Source organism: Alternaria ethzedia (assembly GCF_023757985.1).
Source record: "Alternaria ethzedia strain BMP 0044 chromosome Unknown scaffold_12, whole genome shotgun sequence".
NCBI lineage: Eukaryota > Fungi > Ascomycota > Dothideomycetes > Pleosporales > Pleosporaceae > Alternaria > Alternaria ethzedia.
In genome coordinates, this window is record NW_026056205.1 from 647378 (window position 1) to 667315 (window position 19938).

The following is a 19938-nucleotide window of genomic DNA, read 5'->3' on the forward strand; positions in this document are numbered from 1 at the left end:
TCACGGGACCGTTTTGTTTTCAGGCACCCCTTTGCTGGTTCTCCTAGACCCTGCAGCGGCGGCCTCTAGCCAGCTTTTCCTGCCCTGACGACATCACGCCTACGCACTGCTTTGCGCCGCCTCGCCCTACTGTCGACTCAGCCGCAGCGTGTGGCATCGCATCTGACTGTGAATCAATTCGGCGCTTCTGGGCGACTTTGTGCGCGCATTCGGCAGCACCCTGGGCTGTGCCTGCACATCATCGCTCGTGCCCTCGCTGCAAGGGAGATTGCCTCACTGCACCTACGTCATTGCTCAGCACAGCGGCAATCCCCACCAAACCAAGCCCTAGACCCTTCACCCACCTGCACCGCACCAACCACTCCTGCATTTCAAGTCCCCCATATTCATGCACCTATCTCCTACAACAACCTAACCTGCCCCTCCCGCCCCCTCGACGCTTCACGCTCCCGACGCGTGTGAAGGCAATCGCACCATGTCTACACCCGCCCTGTCGCCCAGGCCCAGAGGCTCTTCGCACACATCTTCTCGCCCACGAGGCTCAGGATCGACGCCCATGACGAGGCCAAGTGCCTCACTGCACCCGACGTCTGCGCTACCCCCCCTCACGCCCCGCATGAATGGGGTAGCCAAAACCCCGAGCCATGTCGCTTCACAGAAGACGAAGGAACCCTCGACCCCCTCACCTAACTACTTTGGTCTGGCCGTCAACAGCAATGCCGACCACTTCTCCTCTAGTGCGGCCCAGCACATTCGCGGCAATTGGAGCCCGCCCACGTCCAATGTGCGCTCGACAGCCGCTGCCTCTCCACGCATAATACCCGTGGAGCAGAATCCCGAATTCGAGCAATTTAGGAAACAGTCGGAGAACAACCGAGCGTTTGCCCTGGGCAGCTTCGACTTTGCCTCGCCCGGCCTGAAAGCATCCTCCAAGAGCCCCTTCTTCAACAACATCGAGTCGGCGCAGCCCTCGTACCCCCAGTCACACTCAATGCCACCACCCGACCACCCAGGCGACAAGAGCGACACAAGCGACGAGCAAGAGTTCGCACCCAAGCCACGCTCCCCGAAGCGCATGTTGTCGACGGAGTCCTCCATGTTCCCTGACCGACCACGACGCAACTCTCCTGCCAGCTTTGATGGACCTGGCCGTTCAGACGCCGTAGCTCAGTTCGCCGAACCTCGCATCCCAAGGCCATCGCTACCTTCGAAACAGACACATCCTTCACACATCTCAATAACTACTCATCGCGCTGAGACACTACCCGCACATTTTGAGGAAGAAGGCAATACCAGCGGCCCCAGCATGGTCACTGCTCAGCACATCATCAACATCCTACAGTCTTCCATAGACGAGGTCCTTCTGCTTGATCTGCGCGTGTCAACACAGTACGCAAAGGCCCGCATAACAGGCGCCTTGAGCCTCTGCATTCCTACGACACTGCTCAAACGCGCATCCTTCAATGTCCAGAAGCTAGCCGAGACCTTCAAAGACGATGAACAAAGAGACAAGTTTGAGCGATGGAGGAGCAGCAAACACATCATAGTATATGACGCCAACTCGTCGCAGATGAAGGACGCAACAACTTGCATTAACACGCTCAAGAAGTTCACCAACGAAGGCTGGTCGGGCGGCACGTTTATTATCCGTGGTGGTTTCTCGGAATTCGCTGAGAGGTTCCCTTCTTGGATTACACACCAAAGCTCCGGAAGTCCAACATCGGGTACAGCTGCTCTCAATCTCAACTCCGACCTACCTGCTGTTGCGCCCGTCATTGGTGGATGTCCTATGCCCGCAACCCAGAACGCTGCGAACCCCTTCTTTGGCAACATTCGTCAGAACATGGATCTCATTGGTGGTGTTGGCCAGATGCCCGTGAAGCAGCCATCCGGCATGACGCAGTCGGTAGAAGACGACCTTCCCCAATGGCTTCAGACTGCTTCCGAAGAGCAAGACAAGGGCAAGACCGTCGCGGAGCGATTCTTGCAGATCGAGAAACGCGAACAGAAGCGTATGCAAAAGGCCTTGTCCGGTGAGGTCGTCTACAATGCACCATCGTCATCAGGAGGTCCCGGGAAACACATTCAGATTGCAGGTATCGAAAAGGGCTCGAAGAATCGCTACAACAACATCTGGCCATACGAACACACACGCGTCAAGCTCGAAGGAGTCGCTGAGGGAAGCTGCGATTATGTCAATGCCAACCACGTCCAAGCTGCCTATTCCAACAAGCGTTACATTGCAACGCAGGGACCTATACCAGCTACTTTCAAGGTAGGCTCCCTCCCAACCCACTCCATGTCATTCACTAACTCTTTGATAGGACTTCTGGAACGTTGTGTGGCAGCAGGATGTTCGCGTCATCGTTATGCTGACTGCCGAGCAAGAAGGTGGACAAGTCAAGGCTCATAATTACTGGTCGGATAAGCGATATGGACCTCTACACCTCAACCCGCTTGGCGAACGCAGGGCATCCTTGGAGCCATCGAAGATCTACCGTCACAGGGAACAATCGAGGCCAACGATGGGTCAGCGCCGGTCAACGAACCCACCGAAGCTCGCCAACTTCACCAAGGAAGCCACTACCGGCTCTCCCAGCCAAGACCAGCCCTATGTCACCGTTCGCAAGTTCACTTTGTCAAACGATGACGAACCTTTCGCACGTATGCGTGAGATCACACAGCTGCAGTATTCCCATTGGCCTGACTTTGGCGCACCGGCTCATCCCACCCACCTGCTCGGTCTGATTGAGCAGACAGACGCCGTCGTCCGCTCTGTCAACGGTGGCTCGCCTTCGCAGCCTGATCCGCCTAACAGCCGTCCGATCATTGTCCACTGCTCTGCTGGATGTGGCCGTACGGGTACTTTCTGCACAGTCGACTCGGTCCTGGATATGCTCAAGCGGCAACGACAAGCTCGCAACGCCAGGCAGAACACGCCAATGGATGCCGACTCCAACGATAAGCTCGCGAAGAACGAGCGTGAAGACGACAGCTGGGTGAACAATGAGGACATCGATCTCATTGCAAAGACGGTGGAAGACTTTAGACTGCAGCGTCTGAGCATGGTACAGAGTCTGCGACAGTTTGTGCTATGCTACGAGAGCGTAATGGAATGGCTTGTGGAGCAACATCCCAAGTCTGCGTAGAACGCGGCGACTCAGGTGATATCTTCCTGCGACGGAAACACCTTTGTTCCCGCAATCATAATATGGAAATGAGAAACACGAATTTGTTAACGACCAGGGAATCGGGGCAATGGGCGGCGTATGCATCTTGATTGGTGTAAGACTGGGGCTCATTGGGAGGCGTTCTGCATGCATGCGGCATTGCTTGGCTTAGAGCATATACATGGGTATGCATTGGGATGGGTGTCCTCGTCATTTCGGCGCATAAGGGGATCTGGGATAGTGTTTTGTGACTTTGTTTAGATAACTTGAGAATTGCATCCTATTGCATTTTACCTTCCTATTGTACTTTGGCTGTATGTCACCACTGAATGATGGCATAACTGCGACATGAAGGACACTCGTACTGGTGAATGCGCTGAAAGGAGATGGTGCTTCAGTAATCAAATGTTGGAACGGTGATCCGGTACATGTGCCAGTGGTTTCTCTTCATGATGATATTATCGGACCCATATAACAACAACGTCCTGGGGCTAGTTATATACTACACGATTCCCACTACCAGGACAGAAAGAGAACAAACAAACTCAGCAAATTGCACACATCGCAATGCCCGCACGCAAGACAGGCAACCTAATACGCAGCATTCCCCTGATCATGCTCCTTGATGTACTCAGCACCCTTTTCCAAGAACTCCTGCCTAGTAATAAAGTGTTGCTTCGATTCCTTCCTGCCCGCCCATTGCGCTGCTCCACGCCAAGCATCCAGAACGCAATCCCCTGCTTTCCTCACATTGATTGCTTGCTCAGCGGGTAATACAGCGCGCAGTTCAGAGCGCAGGCGTTCTTCGAAGCCTTGGAACATGGTGTTGCCGCCGGTAAGGAAGATGTCTTTCAGAACATTGTCGCGATGAGGCGAATCTGCCAGGCGTTCTGTGAGGATGTTGGATGCAATCTCCACGATGCCGGCTTGGTCAAGACCCGCGATGGTGGGCTGGAAGACTACTTCTGGTACGCGAATGCGTTCGACGTTGAGATGGATCTGGTTCGTTTCCTTTTGGCTTTCGGCATCGTAAGGGTAAGGACCGTGGAGGAAAGAGTGGAGGATGGATTTTGTCCAGTCAGTTTGTGCTTCGCGAGTCGATTCTTCGGTGAAATTTGGGTCGTGTTGGAGAAGTTGGGATTCGATCTCCTTGAGGTTCTTGGAGAGGTCTTCCTCTTCTTCATCGTCGGAGCCTTCGCCTGTGGCGATGGTGCGGTAGACGCCCCAGTCTGCATCGTCGGCACCGAATGTGTCATCATCGCCGCCGCCTCTTCTCCGTTTCTTAGTGGGTGCGTCTGACGCGAGATTGGCAATCGACTTCATGCGCATTTGGTTGGCGAGCGACTTTCGGTTTCCAAGTTCAGCCTTGAGGCGCTCGCGGTCCTTCATCTTCTGAATAATGGCTTGACGGGCTATCCGGCGTTCTTCTATCCAGCCTTGAGGGTCTGTCTCTCGCCGTTGATCGTCGAGTCGTTGCTCTTCTGCTTGGCGCGCCTTCTCCTTCTCCTTTTCGATCTTGGCACGCTGGCGTGCATCGTAGTTGGACTTCATTAATCGCTGCTGTCGCTTTTGCTTAATGCCCTCCTCGTCGAGCTGATCATCCGGAACTTCTAGCAGGGGGAACGTAGGTACTTCGACTTGTTCTTCTTCAACGTCGCCGAGGTCCTTGTTACGAGCCTTCTTAATAGCAGCTTCCAGTTCCTTGACCCGCTTGTTGAGCTGATTCTCGTCGTCAAAGTCGTTCGACTCTAGTACGCGTGCCTTTTCCTTCTTGGTCGTGATCTCCTCCAGTTGCGCCTGCAGTTGTATGCACCACTCCAACTCTTCTTCCTTCTTCTTCAGCTTTTCAAGTCGCATCTTTGCAGCCTGAGCCTGCAATCTTCTACCACTCTCCTTCCGCTTTTCTGCTGCGGCAGCCAGCTCTTCTTCAGTCTTTTGTATTACAATCTGCTCAGTGTAGGGGAACTGGATAGTATGATCTCGGTCTTCGAGGCCCGTCCAGTCCAGATAGCTGCTGAGGTCATTCTCATAGTCTTGTGATACGTAGCAGTGCTCACGAACGAGATCTTCGGCCTGGTTGTCACTGATCTTTCCGGGGAATGTAGGGTATTTCAACCTCAATAGCTTCAGCAGGTATTGCGCGGACTGGAAGCGTCCCCAGTTCAGACGAGTAGTTTGTGATAGGAGCGGCTTGGAGTCTACCACAGGGATAACATGTGTGGAAGTGTATGAGGAGTCCATGACCAGACCGTTGCGACCGCCGTTGTAGGAGTAGGAGAAGAGCGAATCGATACCGTATGCGACGGATGGTGCGCCGTAGCACTCAAAGAGTATTTCAGACATGGCTGTAGGATGCACATTAGCTATCAACACGGTATTATCCAGTATAAGCGCACGTACTCTTTCTTGAGTAGCCCAAATTGGCAACAGGCTCGGTCATAACGATGGGCCTGTCGATGCGCCCGGACCGGCCGTCTACACCCATCTTGACGAAGCAGTAGTCGAGCACGCCCTCCATGACATCCCAGTTGTTCACGATGTTGCTGCCAGGCTCATAGACGGGCTTGGATTGACCTCGCGCGGTGCCGTCGGCGTAGACATCTGACCCAACAAAGGTAAAGGTGCGGTTGAGCTTGCGGTCGCGATACCTAGCCATGTTGGGTAGTACTGACAATCGGGGTTTGGAATCGAAGGACCATCCGGCGCGGACTGCTGACGAGCCTGTGGTGTGTTAGTCGGCATGGCAGCTTCGGCGCATGCGCAGCCTGTACATACCATTGTCGATGACTATGGCGGTTTCGCTGTTGCTACGCGACCAGCCTTCCTTGTCGATGGGCCGGAAGCCCTCAAAAGGCGGGTCCGACACGCTCCAGAGCTTGGGTGGAGGTTTGGGTGGATTGCGCCCTGCGAGTTGCGGCGCCTCGTCGATGGCCGAGGGAGCCATGGTGGTGCAGTGGGAGATGGAGATGGGGATGCGACAGGTCCAAGATCAGGGCGTTATCTCATGTCGCGGGTCGGAGATGTGGCGTGTGTGCCTGGCTAGCGCGATTGGTGCTGAGGATGCGCGGCATGGCGACTGCGGTGTGGTGAGGCTCTTGCAATGCTCGGTGGTCCGAGCCCGTCTCCGTATGTTAGGTACGCTACTTCACATGCCGACGGTCTGGATTGCAGTCTTGCACATAGTGCTAACATGATCACATCTCATTACTGCTATCTACTGGCCTGTTTGCTGTCCCCACGTCCTGTAATCGAATTTCTCACCAGACTTGGCCTTGCCTTGGGTATTGTCCCCTTCACACCAAGTATATCTCATCTTGCATGCTTAAGCAGGATCCTTCAGACCATTTGTTGCTATGGCTCGTTAGCGCTATTACAAAAGCATCCCAGTATGACTATGTAGATACCTTCCAGGTGGAAAAGAACGTTAGATTGGTAGTTCTTGAACATCTGAGCCACAAGCTCGGTGTCCATGTTTTGGATGTTGATCTCTTGCAGATTCTTGTTCAACATCATGACGGCCTCGTTCAGCTTCTCCTTTCCGGTAGTCAGCATTGTTTTCGTTGTGCATCGACATGTTGAATTGACTCACGACGTTCACAATGATGCGAGAGAGCAACTGGCTCTGTTGGTGCTCGTGAGGGCTTTCCTAGAAACGCAGTCAGATCTACGCGCAGCTTACAAAAGATTTCTTGTGCCGTCCTACCATGTTGGCGACTCGATAGTGTTGCAGTTGATAGTACGCGTTGGAGCTGTTTGGTGGGGAGGATGAAAGCAGTTAGTGCAGAGGATGCACATGCAGGTCCCGAGACGGAACCTTGGAAGAGCTCCACCTCCGCAAGCTCCATCGCGATACAAACACCGAGACTCTCCTACGTCCCCAAACGTTCTTGCCACAACGTACACCCGAGCATCACGACACCTAGACACATCCCTGGACATCGGCAAGCGAACAGCGCGACGAGACCACCGACTGCGACTTGCTGGCTTCTTGACAACTCACAATATGGCACCCCTAACAGCGGCCTCTGACGACAAGACGCATCAAGCGCTCCTGGACAAGCTTGACGTCTACGCGGTACCCAAGCCTTTCCGCAACCCCAACTGGAAGCCTCCACAACGCCGCAACAAGAACCTCAAGCAGATTCTCGGTGAGGCATCGCGCAAAGAAGCCTCAGTAATGGCCACGCAGAACAACAGTGGCAACTCAACACCTGCTGTGGCCACTGAAGGCAACGCAGGCCGCCAACCCAACATCGCCCAAGCAGCCCAGAGCCTGAGCACGCTGGTGCTGGAGAAGAACGGCAGGGCTGCTGCCGGGCCGGCGCCTACATACACCAACATCGAGTCAGCCCCGAGCTTCCACCCGAGCAGTCAAAAGAAGTACTGCGACATCACCGGCCTTCCTGCGCCATACACCGACCCCAAGACGCGTCTACGCTATCACAACAAGGAGGTCTTTGGAGGCATTCGGACCATGCCGCAGAATGTATCCGAGGGTTATCTCGCCGCCAGAGGTGCACACACAGTCTTGAAGTGAGCATGTCTCGGTGCTGGCGTAGCTATTGCTGCTCCAAAGTCGACTCATCGGCATGCGTCTTGCACGGGTGGCGCATCGCTCAACTCATCAAATATGCGACTACTCGTCCATTCGTTGATATGCGCGAGACCAAGTAAGCTAACAACATGCCTCTGAGCCGGGCGAGGAACACTGCTCAGATAGAGTCTTATTCAAGGTTTATGTATGATCATCAAAGTCAAACTACTCTCCACCCACCACATGCCTCTCGGCTTGTGGCTCAAGGAGGTGCTCCGGCTTAACCGTGATCCAGTATTCTTCTGCGCCCATAAGACAGGATACCAGGGCCTCGAGGGAGGATTCCTAGTTACAGCAGCTTGAAGCATGCTGTTGTCAGGGCGGGATCTATGTTGTAATGATAATTCGAGTGTCTTGTAACTACAAGCGAACAATAAATCGATTGCTCTTCCCTGATGAATATCAGAGCCTTGTCTAGCTGCTCTTGCGTTAGATGGACTCGAGAGGTGTAGAGGTTGAGGAGCATGCCACCAGAATTTTATGCGATTACCCGCGGGAACTGCAGCGCTAGCAAGGGTGAGCTTCGGGCCGACCGTCGATTGAGCGCGCCGCGTCTTCACTCGCAAGGGGACACGAGACAGCAAGACGAAAGGTAGCACCTTCATGCCAGATATACATCGAGACTAGGCGCCACTCTACTACTTCTCCTCTCCTACGCCGTCTTCTTCCACATCGCTACGGAATTTCGCACGCCGCGCACTGTACAAACAACAAAATACCAAGATGCCGACTATGTGGCTTTCAGACACCCAGAGTAAGTTACGCAAACATGCAGCCTCAGTCACCGCATAGGACATGAGCTAACAGCAATGACAGAGATTGGGGTCGCCTTCTGTTCAGGGGGTAGGTACGCGCCCACCACCACGAATGCGCCCACTACTCAGCAGAAGATTGACAGCATGAACAGGCGGACTCTTTCTGATGGGAGGTGTCATGATGTTTTTTGATCGCGCAATGTACGTTTCAACTCTGCATATACGTACAGCCTTTACTGACATGCGAACAGGCTGGCAATGGGAAACGTACGTCTTCGACCTCCTCGAACCGAGTCCTCCGCTATCGAACCCTCTCTAATACCCCCAATAGATACTCTTTCTGATCGGTCTCACACTCATCATCGGAACAACGAAAACCGTCGCCTTCTTCGCGCGCAAGCAGAAATGGAAAGGCACAGTGGCATTTGTCGCTGGTATATCGCTTATCCTGATGCGCTGGGCTTTCATCGGTTTTATAATCGAACTGTACGGCATACTTGTGCTGTTTGGGGACTTTCTCATGACCATTGCGGGCTTCGTCAGCAATGTACCGGTGATTGGGCCATATATTGCCAAGGCACTGGAAGCGATAAGCGGTGCGAGGCGAAATGCTGATCTGCCTGTATGAGATGGGAAGGACAGTATTAGGGCTACGAGTTTGACGAGCTATGGTTGGGAATGTTAGGATATTGTATTATACGCAGTTGCACAGGTGGCGGCCGGGAGTTGCTAGATACACGAGTTTGAATGAGCATGAATGGAAGGATGGCAAACACAGTGACCAGATGGCTCACGGAGCGCTTGTCTTTGTATCTTCTACGAATCACTAGGTGCCCGAGGCATGATTCCAGAACATATCCGTATGTGAAGACAGTGGATCTATAGTGACTGCATACATTGCAAGCGCAGCTTGTCCCATCTAAATGCTGTTGTATAATGGTGGCGTGAGAAATGCTCCGGGTCGCAGGTCGGGTAGGCGGCATGGGATACCTTCACGTGGTTTCGCGTTGACGCGTTTTCAGGTTCCCCGCGATCGCGTAAGTGATCCGTTGCCGCACTTACCAAACTGCTGTCGCGCAGTCAACTTACGCGTCTTTACATCTCACTCAAAGTTATCCAACATCCTTCTCACGCAACATGTCTCGCGAAGAATCGCCCTTCGTGCGCGCCCCGGCCGAAGAAGAAGGTTACAACGGGATCCATCGCGCATTCTTACAAGCGTTCCATACGCACAGCGTCCTCACAGTAGACGAAACGAAGTCTATCCTCGCCCATGTGATGACTGCACACAGTCCGTTTTCTTTACGCCATTGCCATTACACAAGCTGACAACACCGACAGACCCCGAACGCCCATGGACAGCCGGCGACGTAACCCAGCCAAACATCACGTCCACCATACAAACCATAAACGCCAAAATCGAAGCCTTCGACTACGAGATCCGATCAACACGCGACCAGCAAACCAAGGAAAGCATCTACGCCCTCGTTAACAACGCAAGCGACACCGTCACCCAATTCGCTACCACCTTCTCCGCAAACGAAATCGCATACATCAGACGCGTCCTCGACCAAATGTTTGAGACAAATAACACCAACATCCGCGAAGTCATGGCGGTGAAACATACAGAAGCCTCACAGCTTGCTCGCACCTCACGCCGGAACAGACAGAGTCAGGCAAACAGCAGACAGAGCCAGGTCAACGGCGATGCAGACGACACCCAGGCCAGCGCTGATACGGGAATAACAATAGCTGAGGCAGATCAGGTCCTGGAAACACTCGTCTCGCAAGCCTTTTTCCAAAAGTCCAAAGCGGGTTACTATTCCCTGGCTCCACGCGCGCTCATGGAACTCCGCGCTTACCTCAAGGAAACGTACAACGAGTCTGCCGAAGAAAACGAGGATGGGCGGGAGATCATCAGGATCCGGGATTGTGAGGGGTGTAAGGAGATCGTTACGTTTGGCATTAGGTGCAACAACAAAGAGTGTGGGGTTCGATGGCACGATGCGTGTGCTAATAGCTACTATCGGGGCAGAAGCGGGGATCGTAGGAAGTGTCCCAAGTGTCAGACGGAATGTACAGGAGACGTGTTTGTAGGAGAAAGGGCGGCTTGGACGGGACCAAGGACGAGCACTGGCGGTAATCGGCGCAGCACGCAGCAGCAGGAAGTGGAAGACGAGGAAGAAGATGAGTGAGAGCACGTGATAAGAGCCAGGAACGTCAGAACGAAGATACCCGTGGGCATTCAGGCGTTGGATGTTTTGTGATTTGGAGTTGAAGCCAAGAATTTTGATTGGTTCAATCATGTATCTCGTTCATCGATCATAAGTCAGTCCCTATCGTCTCATCCATATCCCAAACTCTCTAGACTTTTGCCAACGCCAAATACCCCATACTATATACATAATCTAACCCGAACACTGCACTCGACAGATGCGTTTAGTGTGCACCGTTGGACTTGCTCTGGTTTGCCCGCCTCTCGGCGACAGCAGATGCAAGGTTCTCGAGAGTGTCGACGGTGCTATCCCAGTCAATGCAAGCATCTGTGATGGAGACACCCTTCTTCAGACCGCTAGGTCCCTCAGGGGGGACCTTCTGGTTGCCCTCGTTGATGTTGGATTCGATCATGACACCAACAATGCCGGTCTCACCGTTGCGGATCTGGTCGGCAATGTCCTTGGCTACGAGGGGCTGGTTGCGGTGGTTCTTGTTGGAGTTGCCTATCAGATATTAGTGTATGTTGGTAGAGCATTCTTGTATACAGGAACGTACCGTGTGAGCAGTCGACCATCATGACCTCAGGCAGGTTCTTCTTCTTCAAAGCCTCCCTGGCAGCCTTGATGCTGTCCTTGTCGTAGTTGGTACCCTTGGATCCACCACGGAGGATAACGAAGCAGTGCTCGTTACCTGCCGTCCTGGTGATAGCGGCCAGACCTTGCTTCGTTACGCCCATGAAGTGGTGCTTAGCAGCAGCACCACCAATCGCATCGACTGCCACGGTCAAGCCTCCATCGGTGCCGTTCTTGAATCCAATAGGGAAAGAAAGACCAGAGGCTAGCTCACGGTGCAATTGTGACTCGGTTGTTCGTGCACCAATAGCACCGAGAGAGATAAGGTCGGCGAGGAACTGTGGAGAGATAGTGTCGAGCATCTCGGAGGCAATGGGCATGCCCGCGGATGTGAGGTCCACAAACAACTTGCGCGACACTCTCAGGCCCTTGTTGATTTTGTAGCTCTCGTCAATGTCTGGGTCGTTGATCAGGCCCTTCCAGCCGACGGTTGTGCGTGGTTTCTCGAGGTAGGCGCGCATGATGATGCAGAGGTTGTCTTGAAGCTTGTCGGCGAGGGCCTTGAGGCGCTGGCAGTACTCGAGTGCCAGCTCTGGGTCGTGGAGCGAGCAGGGCCCGACCATGACGAGGAGACGGTCATCTTTCTGGGTAATGATGCTGGCGGCTTCCTTGCGACCTTGGATGACGGTCTTTTCGGCATGTGCGGGGATGGGGATCTCGGACGCGAGAAGTTGGGGTGGGATCAGCGGGTCGTAGCCAAGTACGCGCACATCGTCGCTCGGGTTGATGGACATGTCGGGTGTTTCTGTTGCAGCGGGAGCCATTGTACAGTGAGTAGGCTATCTTTATGTATATCAGTAGGCTGTCTAAGCGACTGTCGATTTGCGGTCAGTCTTACTTGGACTGTGGCACAGACGTATGCGGATGTACAGCAGCGAGGTCGTACAGGGCGTGCAGTAGAGTGCAAGGAGGGGCGTTGAATGTCTCAAGTCAGAAGATCAAGCGCGCAGATGGTGTATGCAGGCGCAGGTCCGAGGTCGGCGAGAATGACAGGCAAAGGATACAGTGAGGGCGTTGCAAATACAGTCATATGCCACCAAATTATTTGGGAAACTTTAGGTCGGGGTGGGGCTGATGGTTGGTTCTGGTCCCGCAGGCTATCGATACACCGTCGACGGAGCTTTGCAGCTGCATGTGCGCCAAGCTCGTTACCCTGGAATTGGGAATCGCCCTCTTCCTGTTGGTCAATGTACGTGTATGTTGCTGCTGGAGCTCGACGACGGCGTGAACATGACCTTTTCCTCTTGGTGTAGTCTGCAGATCGGCCTGGTTTTGAATTCTGCTATGAGGTGGCAGCTGGCAGGCTGGATGGAAGCGTTGGCGGCACTGTCTGACCAAAGCTGCAGCAACGGCTCACTCAGCCCGTATCCCTTCCAACAGCATCTCTCCGACCCCTAGAGGCCTGCATTCAGCTTGCGACATGTCCAGGTGGCTACACACACACGCCTCCTGCCACATCCCGCCATGACAAGTGAACGCATGCTCCTCCCCTTCCCCTTGGACATGCAGATACACAGCCCACGTGATGCCGTACCTGCCTCGGTTTCGGCGAGTTCAAGGTTTGGCTTCAGTTGCCAATCACCACTCCGCCACGCTAAGCCACACCATCGTCGACATCATCGCGACTATCTCTCGCACGCACCGCCGGCAAGCGACACCTCGGGCTGGATCTGGACGGGCCTCCAACTCCCGGCAACCAAGTCGCAAGTTCCCCCCACAGTCGCTTGAGGCGCGCGACTCCACCATCCAAGCCTTGGTTCTTTTCATGCGACCTGAAACAGCGCCCCTGATAGTCATATCAACCCCCCGCCCGGCTTGCGTCAAACATACCGACCAGGTCTCTCGATCGCAGTCCCGCTTCCTCAGCCGCACCCCTCTCGACCCTCACTGCACCACCACAATCATCTCGTTACCATTCCACCGACGCGTTGATCGCGTTGCGCCGACGTAAGGAAGGACCACTCGTTTAGTCTACATCACCATGTCTGCATTTCACTTCATGGCCAGGAAGCGAGGGCGCGACGACGATTCAGACTCGGACTTCGACGAGGAACGGTACCTCAAGGTATGTCGGCAATATCGTGTGCCGGGCTTTGGCTAATGGCGGTACAGAAATCCCGACCGGGCAGCAACGAGCCGACCAACCTTGACCAGTTCCCACATCAATCGCTGTCGACCCCACCAAGACTCTTTACGGACATCCGGTCTATGACACCGGCACATTCAGAATATGGAGGAGCGAATTCGCCGGATTCGATATATGGTGGACCTGTCTGTATATCAAGAGAATCAAGTGGCATGGACATGGATATGGATATGGACGACGATGACATGGATGTTCGGAGCCAGCCGCCAGAGTCGCCCGCCTTCAACTCGTTTGGCAGCAACTTCATGCGACCGCCCATGCTCCAACCATCGCTATTCAACTCAGACGCCGTCAACAACAATAGTCGGATACCCACACCCATACACCCGACTTTTAAGAGAGGGGGGATGAGCGGATTGGGTTATCCGATGAGCGGATCAGCCGGTGGCATAGCTATGAACAACTCGAATGTACCGTCAATGCAGGCACCTCCACCAGCCTGGAAGGGACAGAGGCAGGATGTAGACGAAGATCGGACTAGACGCATGCCTTCACCCATATCCGAGGACGATGACATTCCAGATACGCCAACCGCTTTCACCCAGTCACAACTATCGCGACTTAGTTTTTCGCACACCAGTACGGCCGATCAGATGGATACCGAGTCATCCTCCACCTTGGCCCCACCTTCGACGCCTCGCGGAAGGAAACGAAGCGGTGCTTTGACCGGTATGGGACGTTTCAGTATGGGTTACCGGGAAGACTGCGAGAAGTGCAGACAGCGGGTTCCAGGCCACTATTCACATTTCCTACCATAGAGAAGGTGGGCCTAGAGACAGCGGACTCGGGTCATTGGGGTACGACAGCGTGGCGAACCTTGGTATTTGCCCATGACATTCGCACCACGGTACTCACCTACACGGGCTCTTCAAACTTCGTCATCATCATTATCCACACTTACGGCGTGGCGTTTTCATGCCTCATAATCGGCGTTTCATCAGCATGGCGTTCCAGGAGTCTTATCATGCGTTAACGATATCCCTCTAAATGTACAAGTATTCTACTATTCGACGATAGCAATTCCACAAAAGACACTCGTCATCGTACTTGCCACTTGACTGAACGTATCATTGTGCACCGCTCTGTTTCTTAACTGTGCCCAACTATAGCATGTCAGAAACACTTATCGGGCCTTCTTCTCCGGCACCACGAAAAGAAGACCTGCAACAGTATACATCAGCAGGTTTTTCCAAGATGCAATACGGTATAGCGTTACGGTTAAGGCCAGCAGAACATGGTACTGTGTGAAACAAGTGGGACCTGGGGTGTAGTGAAACGAAACGGCACAGCGCTTCCTGTGGCGCAAAGCGAATCTCGTCATTTGTGAAACGAACGATCTGAGGGTTCAGAGTAGGTCTAGACCAGGTTCGCGGGTGTCTTGTGCCGTGGTGTAGATATCGAACGACAGCGAAGGGACTAATCAGGAAGGTGCGACGGGGATGCTTTATGTGAGGCATGTAAGGCGGCCATTCGGGAGTTGGCAAAAGAGTGCAATTTCCGTAGACGATAGTGTCAGTTGGGGATTTTGTATTGGGAAACCCACCAGTGGTGTACGTCGAACGGAGAGGATCAATGATGTCGATTCATGAAGAAGAGTTTTGTGCACTTGTCTCTACATTACGGGACATGATCAAAGTAGCTTAGTATGTTGGCGCGGTCCTTCTACAAGCAGACGCTTATTTTTTAAGATGCATCATATGCCGGTATACTTGATTGAGAATCTTATAGGAAGGGCGGGCATTTTAGGATGTATCCTAAATCCAATAACAACGAGCAAACTTAGTAAGGTGGTAGTAGCATAACCATCAGGATCAAACTTTGACATCAACTCCTGGGATAGAGCAATACAAAACAAGAGAAACCATTATAGTGATTGTTGCCAGTTCCCATGAACTCACCTACTACCGCCTAGCTAGAATCTTCCTCGTCGGCTGGTGGCAGCCATCGTATGATGCGCCATATATCCCTGATCTCATAATAGCATTCATAATGTTTCTTTGCGTACCGAATGGCGCGTGAGCGGTTATCCATAGCACTGATGTCAGGATCAGGTAAATTCGCGAGCAGCCTCTCGTAGTATGGGTTACTGCGCTCCGCGGGACCCCGGGGCTTCTCTTTCATATACTCACGATACCGGTAAGCTAAGGCATAGGGGTCTTGTCGAATCGGAATAGGTTCAGTCATGACTACAGTGGTTACAATATAGATGTCGTTCCGCGCGAGGGCGAAGTTGATGTGGAAGTTTGTGGCCTGGTAGAGTAGTAGTAAACCAGGCTGACATCAAGCGCTTATGAGTAGGGACACGCTCGGCTGTGTGACATTGTGAATTTTCGCGCAACAAAGGTTGAATAGATGACCTTGATATGAGGAGCCCTTTCTATGCACAATGTCGTACTAGAGGAGCAGCGGCCTGGGAGGAATTTGTCAGTGGTGACTGAGTATACCTCGGGTGCCGAAATCGCTCCAAACGCTCATGTAAATCGACACGAGATGGCGGCAAGATCGTAATCTTCTTCGGAGAAAAACCGAAGGAAGTTTGCTGCTGCCCGTGGTGAGCAAGGCGCTCCTTTGCCGGGCTTTATTGAGATCGGTTTGAAGACCAATGGCGGAAAGGCATTCTCAAAGCGTGGCTGTCATCGAGATTGCTCTTGTTGGCCGTCAAAAAGTATGTGAGATGACCATAAAAGCGATGACAGGGAGGAAAAGCAGCATCAGTAACAGGGGACTCTGTTGCAAATAAAGGCATAAAGACCCGTGGACATCAGAAGCTCGTACGTCCACGGGTGGACGCAACTCGAGAAAAGGTTGCCAAATGCATCCTATTTAGAGGTATGATGTAGAATGGGATACGACGGAGTACAGACTCTACCGTATATGCTCAGCGACGTAAACAAGGTGTACAGCGGATATAATGCGAAGCCGTTGGAGCGCTCATGTTCCCTTGACCTCGGTCGCGGCTGCATCTGTTTTTGTGGGGCGCAGCATCTTGGCGCCCGCGCTTGCGGGATAGCGGCTAGCGCTAACGCTAAGAGTCTGGCAAAAATTGAGCTTCCGAAGAATTTCTCGAACACCACTTCAACATGTCGTCGAAGTCGTACGTTGTCCCTACACCACGCGCAGTTTCCAAAGCTAATCCTTACCCAATAGAACTGTTCCCACACAGAGTGAGATCACTCTCGTGCCTGAGAACCTCCTCAAGAAGAGGAAGTCTCAGGAGAAGGCTCGTGAGGAGCGCGCGATCGCAACACGCGAGAAGCGAGGTACGACCAACCCCAGCATGCTATCGACGATCCATGAGGGCGATTACGATGATTATAACTACCACACTATCGGCTAGACTACGGTCAATGTTGTCGAATTGTTAACCATCTTTCGGGAATGATGCAATCGTCCTCACTGGAGCTCATGGCATGACACACTGTTGCAGACAGCGCTGACATGACACAGACAAGAGCAAGAAGAAGCGCGAGGTCATCTTCACGAGAGCCGAGAAGTATGTGAAGGAGTACCGCGATGCCGAGCGGGAGCGCGTGCGCTTGTCGCGCGAGGCCAAGAAGAGCGATAGCCTATACGTCCCCGCCGAGCCCAAACTCGCCTTCGTCGTCCGGATAAAGGGTATCAACAAGATTGATCCCAAGAAGCGCAAGACACTGCAGCTTCTGCGGTTACTTCAGATCAACAATGGCGTCTTCGTCAAGCTTACCAAGGCGACTATGGAGATGCTGAAGATTGTTGAGCCCTTCGTTGCTTATGGCTACCCGAACCAGAAGTCGGTTCGTGAGCTCATCTACAGTAAGTTCGGTACAGATGCAAGTTTACTGCCAGATATTAACTGGGATACAGAGCGTGGCTATGGCAAGGTCGACAAGCAACGCCTTCCTCTGACGGATAACGAGATCATCGAAGAGAACCTTGGCAAATACGGCATGATCTGTATGGAAGACCTTATCCATGAGATCTGCACCGTTGGGCCGAACTTCAAGGCTGCTTCGAACTTCCTCTGGCCGTTCAAGCTTAACAGCCCTACTGGTGGCTTCCGCAAGAGGAAGTTCAAGCACTTCATCGAAGGTGGTGACTTAGGCAACCGGGAAGACAAGATCAACGAATTGATCAGACAGATGAATTAGACCACGCGAGGTCAATATTTTTTTGGGTTTCGTCTCTGGTTTGGGCGTGAAAAGCTTTGGGATATACCACGGGAGTGAGCATTTACATCGGCGTTTGGGACCTCTGACCTTTAAGTATCATGGTCACTTGACGAGTCTACGTGCAAAACGCACGCAATCTGAATGAATCTGAAATGTTGCGCTGTGTTCGCCTCATACAATTTGGCCATCAGAATCTCGTGCTCCTTCGGCAAGGACATTGCAGTCGTCGTGTACTTGCCAGTGTCATGCGATGCGGATTAGCGGCATGTGTTGCCAGCGCACCACGAACGCGTTGGGCACTGTGTGAGCCGAAAACGCGCGTGCGACCAATCTTCCAAGCAGGAGCCTTGGGTATCTTCGAAATGCGCAGGAGATTCGCAGTAATTGCTTTTCATGGCCGGTCTGGAGGGTACCACAGGCCCAGACGTTTGGAATGGGTAGGTAGGAAATATCTCACTGCCGCCTCAGCCATCTCACGATGCCTGGCTATCCTCACACTTAGTCACGTGTCACTCCTGCGCTAAGCCACTCTGATTTGAAGTTATCTTAGCAACATCGCTTGCCAATCCAGTACCGCGTGCATCTCCTTGCCGGCACTTATTTATTCCTTCTCCAGCCCATAGTGTTCGCCCTCACCGCATCCCTGACGTAAACTCAAGTGCCGTGAATATCGTTGTGGACGACGTAGTGTTCGACTCCACACGAGACAAATATTGCCTCCTACGCGGGATGGTGAAGTCAGCTGCATGACCAACACGATGTTTCTGGTGCCTGATGGAAAATCACGGTAAGGGCTGCAAGCGTCACTATGGGTATTGATGAGCTCGAGGGGCCAATCCGCGGCCAAGGACGTGGGCAAGAAATATGTTGGACGGTGTGAGTGGAGCAGGTGCCGGCCTCGAAGGCTCGAACATCCTCACATGCATCCCAGTGCATACAGTGGGCACCTGCTTACGATATTGCACCGAGCCCAGAGGGGGGCGCCGAGCGCTTGGGTTGCCAGTGACGATTGCACGAGCAGCAATTTGGCGACGAGGACGTTGATGACGCTCGCCTACAGGCACCAGGCAGTCCGGTTTCGCCGCCGACGTTGTCACTGCCACGCTACCATGGGCATCAGATTCGGGATCGATTTGCATAAGTCGCGCTGATCGCGACACCCTCCGTCTTGCCCATGGTAGGACGTGGCCCCGCCCGACGGACAAGGCCAGGCGTCGCAGGAGCGCTCAACGGCCGCGGCACAATTTTGCACTGCGAACGGGTCCGAGTCGGTGGTGAAGTGCGCGATGGCAGTGCTATTCTTGGGCCCGGCGTATTGCCACGGCCACGACACGAGAGCAGCCATCAAAACAAAACGCAGACTGGCACGGGGCTGCGCGTCGCCCAGTGCAAATTGACTCCTGTCTTCACAATTCAGGCACTCGAGCACTGTTCACAACCCAAGCAGCTCAGATGACAGGTGCTCACCACGGCGCAGCGGACCAGTGAGGCCGCTACTGCAGGCGCGCCAAAAGAAGAGGGCGATACGTGGCTGGCTTCTGTCGCGGGTGCAGAGGGTGTCCCTGGCAGCGTTCATTGGCCGGGCGCGGTGGAGTTGTGCAGCGCTGCACCACGACTGCAGCGCTCCTGCGGCGAGAGTCATGAGTGCCAGTCACCGCAAGACGCGGGCTGGAGTCGACGCTGCGACCCACTAACTGCAAGAGGCAGAGTTTTCATAGCACATGAGTGGAGGAGCGGGCAAGTAATGAACCATTCTTGCAGGTGCGGCCTTCGGATGGCGACGGTCTTGCGGGCGTCCCAGAGCCCCTTCGCTGCTGCTGCTAGGCCTTCGCTAACGGTGTGTGTCGAATACACCCACATCACCGCCCTCTGCCCTCCCCATCCTCACTCTCCCCCGTGCCCCGTCTCCCCATCTCCCTCGTCCTGTCGTCGTCGCAGGCGTTGCTCGTCGCGACACAGTCCCCAAGCCCCAACGGACGTGCGCCCCCAATCTCGGCTGTCCGGCATCCCCAGCCCGCTCACCAGCACCTCCCGACGCTTGCTCTGTCTCGCGGGCTTGCAAACGAGCACACCTGCACTCACGGGTAGACGTGTCCGTCTGGCTCCGACACCCAACGCCTCGTCCCCTCCGCCGCTGTCCACACGCTGCGAGTGCTTCCTTCGGCTTTGGTTTGGGCTTGTACTGTGTAATAGTCCTTGGTTTCAACCTGTTTTCTTTTGCCGCCCATCCCCAGGGACCTCGACTCTCCGCGACATCTCCCACCACGACCTCGCAT

The 19938-nt window shown here is 53.8% G+C and overlaps 8 protein-coding genes across 8 annotated transcripts; 5 read left to right on the forward strand and 3 right to left on the reverse strand.

The window, feature by feature from the left end:
• Positions 1-616: 616 nt before the first annotated feature.
• J4E87_005769 (uncharacterized protein) lies at positions 617-3149 on the forward strand (the record flags this gene model as incomplete). The annotated part of the gene is made up of 2 exons (XM_049377376.1): positions 617-2275; positions 2325-3149. 2 exons carry the CDS (start codon positions 617-619, stop codon positions 3147-3149), a joined length of 2484 nt encoding a protein of 827 aa, XP_049233002.1.
• A 612-nt stretch (positions 3150-3761) lies between these two features.
• Positions 3762-6114, reverse strand: J4E87_005770 (uncharacterized protein; the record flags this gene model as incomplete). Its single annotated transcript, XM_049377377.1, has 3 exons — positions 3762-5515; positions 5571-5891; positions 5946-6114. The coding sequence occupies 3 exons, from the start codon at positions 6112-6114 to the stop codon at positions 3762-3764; spliced, it is 2244 nt and encodes a 747-aa protein (XP_049233003.1).
• A 378-nt stretch (positions 6115-6492) lies between these two features.
• Positions 6493-6722, reverse strand: J4E87_005771 (uncharacterized protein; the record flags this gene model as incomplete). The annotated part of the gene is made up of 2 exons (XM_049377378.1): positions 6493-6521; positions 6575-6722. 2 exons carry the CDS (start codon positions 6720-6722, stop codon positions 6493-6495), a joined length of 177 nt encoding a protein of 58 aa, XP_049233004.1.
• Positions 6723-7173: 451 nt separating this feature from the next.
• J4E87_005772 (uncharacterized protein) lies at positions 7174-7707 on the forward strand (the record flags this gene model as incomplete). The annotated part of the gene is made up of 1 exon (XM_049377379.1): positions 7174-7707. The coding sequence occupies one exon, from the start codon at positions 7174-7176 to the stop codon at positions 7705-7707; it is 534 nt and encodes a 177-aa protein (XP_049233005.1).
• A 1070-nt stretch (positions 7708-8777) lies between these two features.
• On the forward strand, positions 8778-9147 carry J4E87_005773 (uncharacterized protein; the record flags this gene model as incomplete). Its single annotated transcript, XM_049377380.1, has 2 exons — positions 8778-8786; positions 8851-9147. 2 exons carry the CDS (start codon positions 8778-8780, stop codon positions 9145-9147), a joined length of 306 nt encoding a protein of 101 aa, XP_049233006.1.
• A 509-nt stretch (positions 9148-9656) lies between these two features.
• Positions 9657-10714, forward strand: J4E87_005774 (uncharacterized protein; the record flags this gene model as incomplete). Its single annotated transcript, XM_049377381.1, has 3 exons — positions 9657-9810; positions 9861-10503; positions 10672-10714. The coding sequence occupies 3 exons, from the start codon at positions 9657-9659 to the stop codon at positions 10712-10714; spliced, it is 840 nt and encodes a 279-aa protein (XP_049233007.1).
• A 244-nt stretch (positions 10715-10958) lies between these two features.
• Positions 10959-12132, reverse strand: AMT16_1 (Phospho-2-dehydro-3-deoxyheptonate aldolase amt16; the record flags this gene model as incomplete). The annotated part of the gene is made up of 2 exons (XM_049377382.1): positions 10959-11239; positions 11292-12132. 2 exons carry the CDS (start codon positions 12130-12132, stop codon positions 10959-10961), a joined length of 1122 nt encoding a protein of 373 aa, XP_049233008.1.
• Positions 12133-16594: 4462 nt separating this feature from the next.
• RPL7_1 (60S ribosomal protein L7) lies at positions 16595-17641 on the forward strand (the record flags this gene model as incomplete). Its single annotated transcript, XM_049377383.1, has 3 exons — positions 16595-16599; positions 16662-16774; positions 16962-17641. The coding sequence occupies 3 exons, from the start codon at positions 16595-16597 to the stop codon at positions 17639-17641; spliced, it is 798 nt and encodes a 265-aa protein (XP_049233009.1).
• Positions 17642-19938: the final 2297 nt, after the last annotated feature.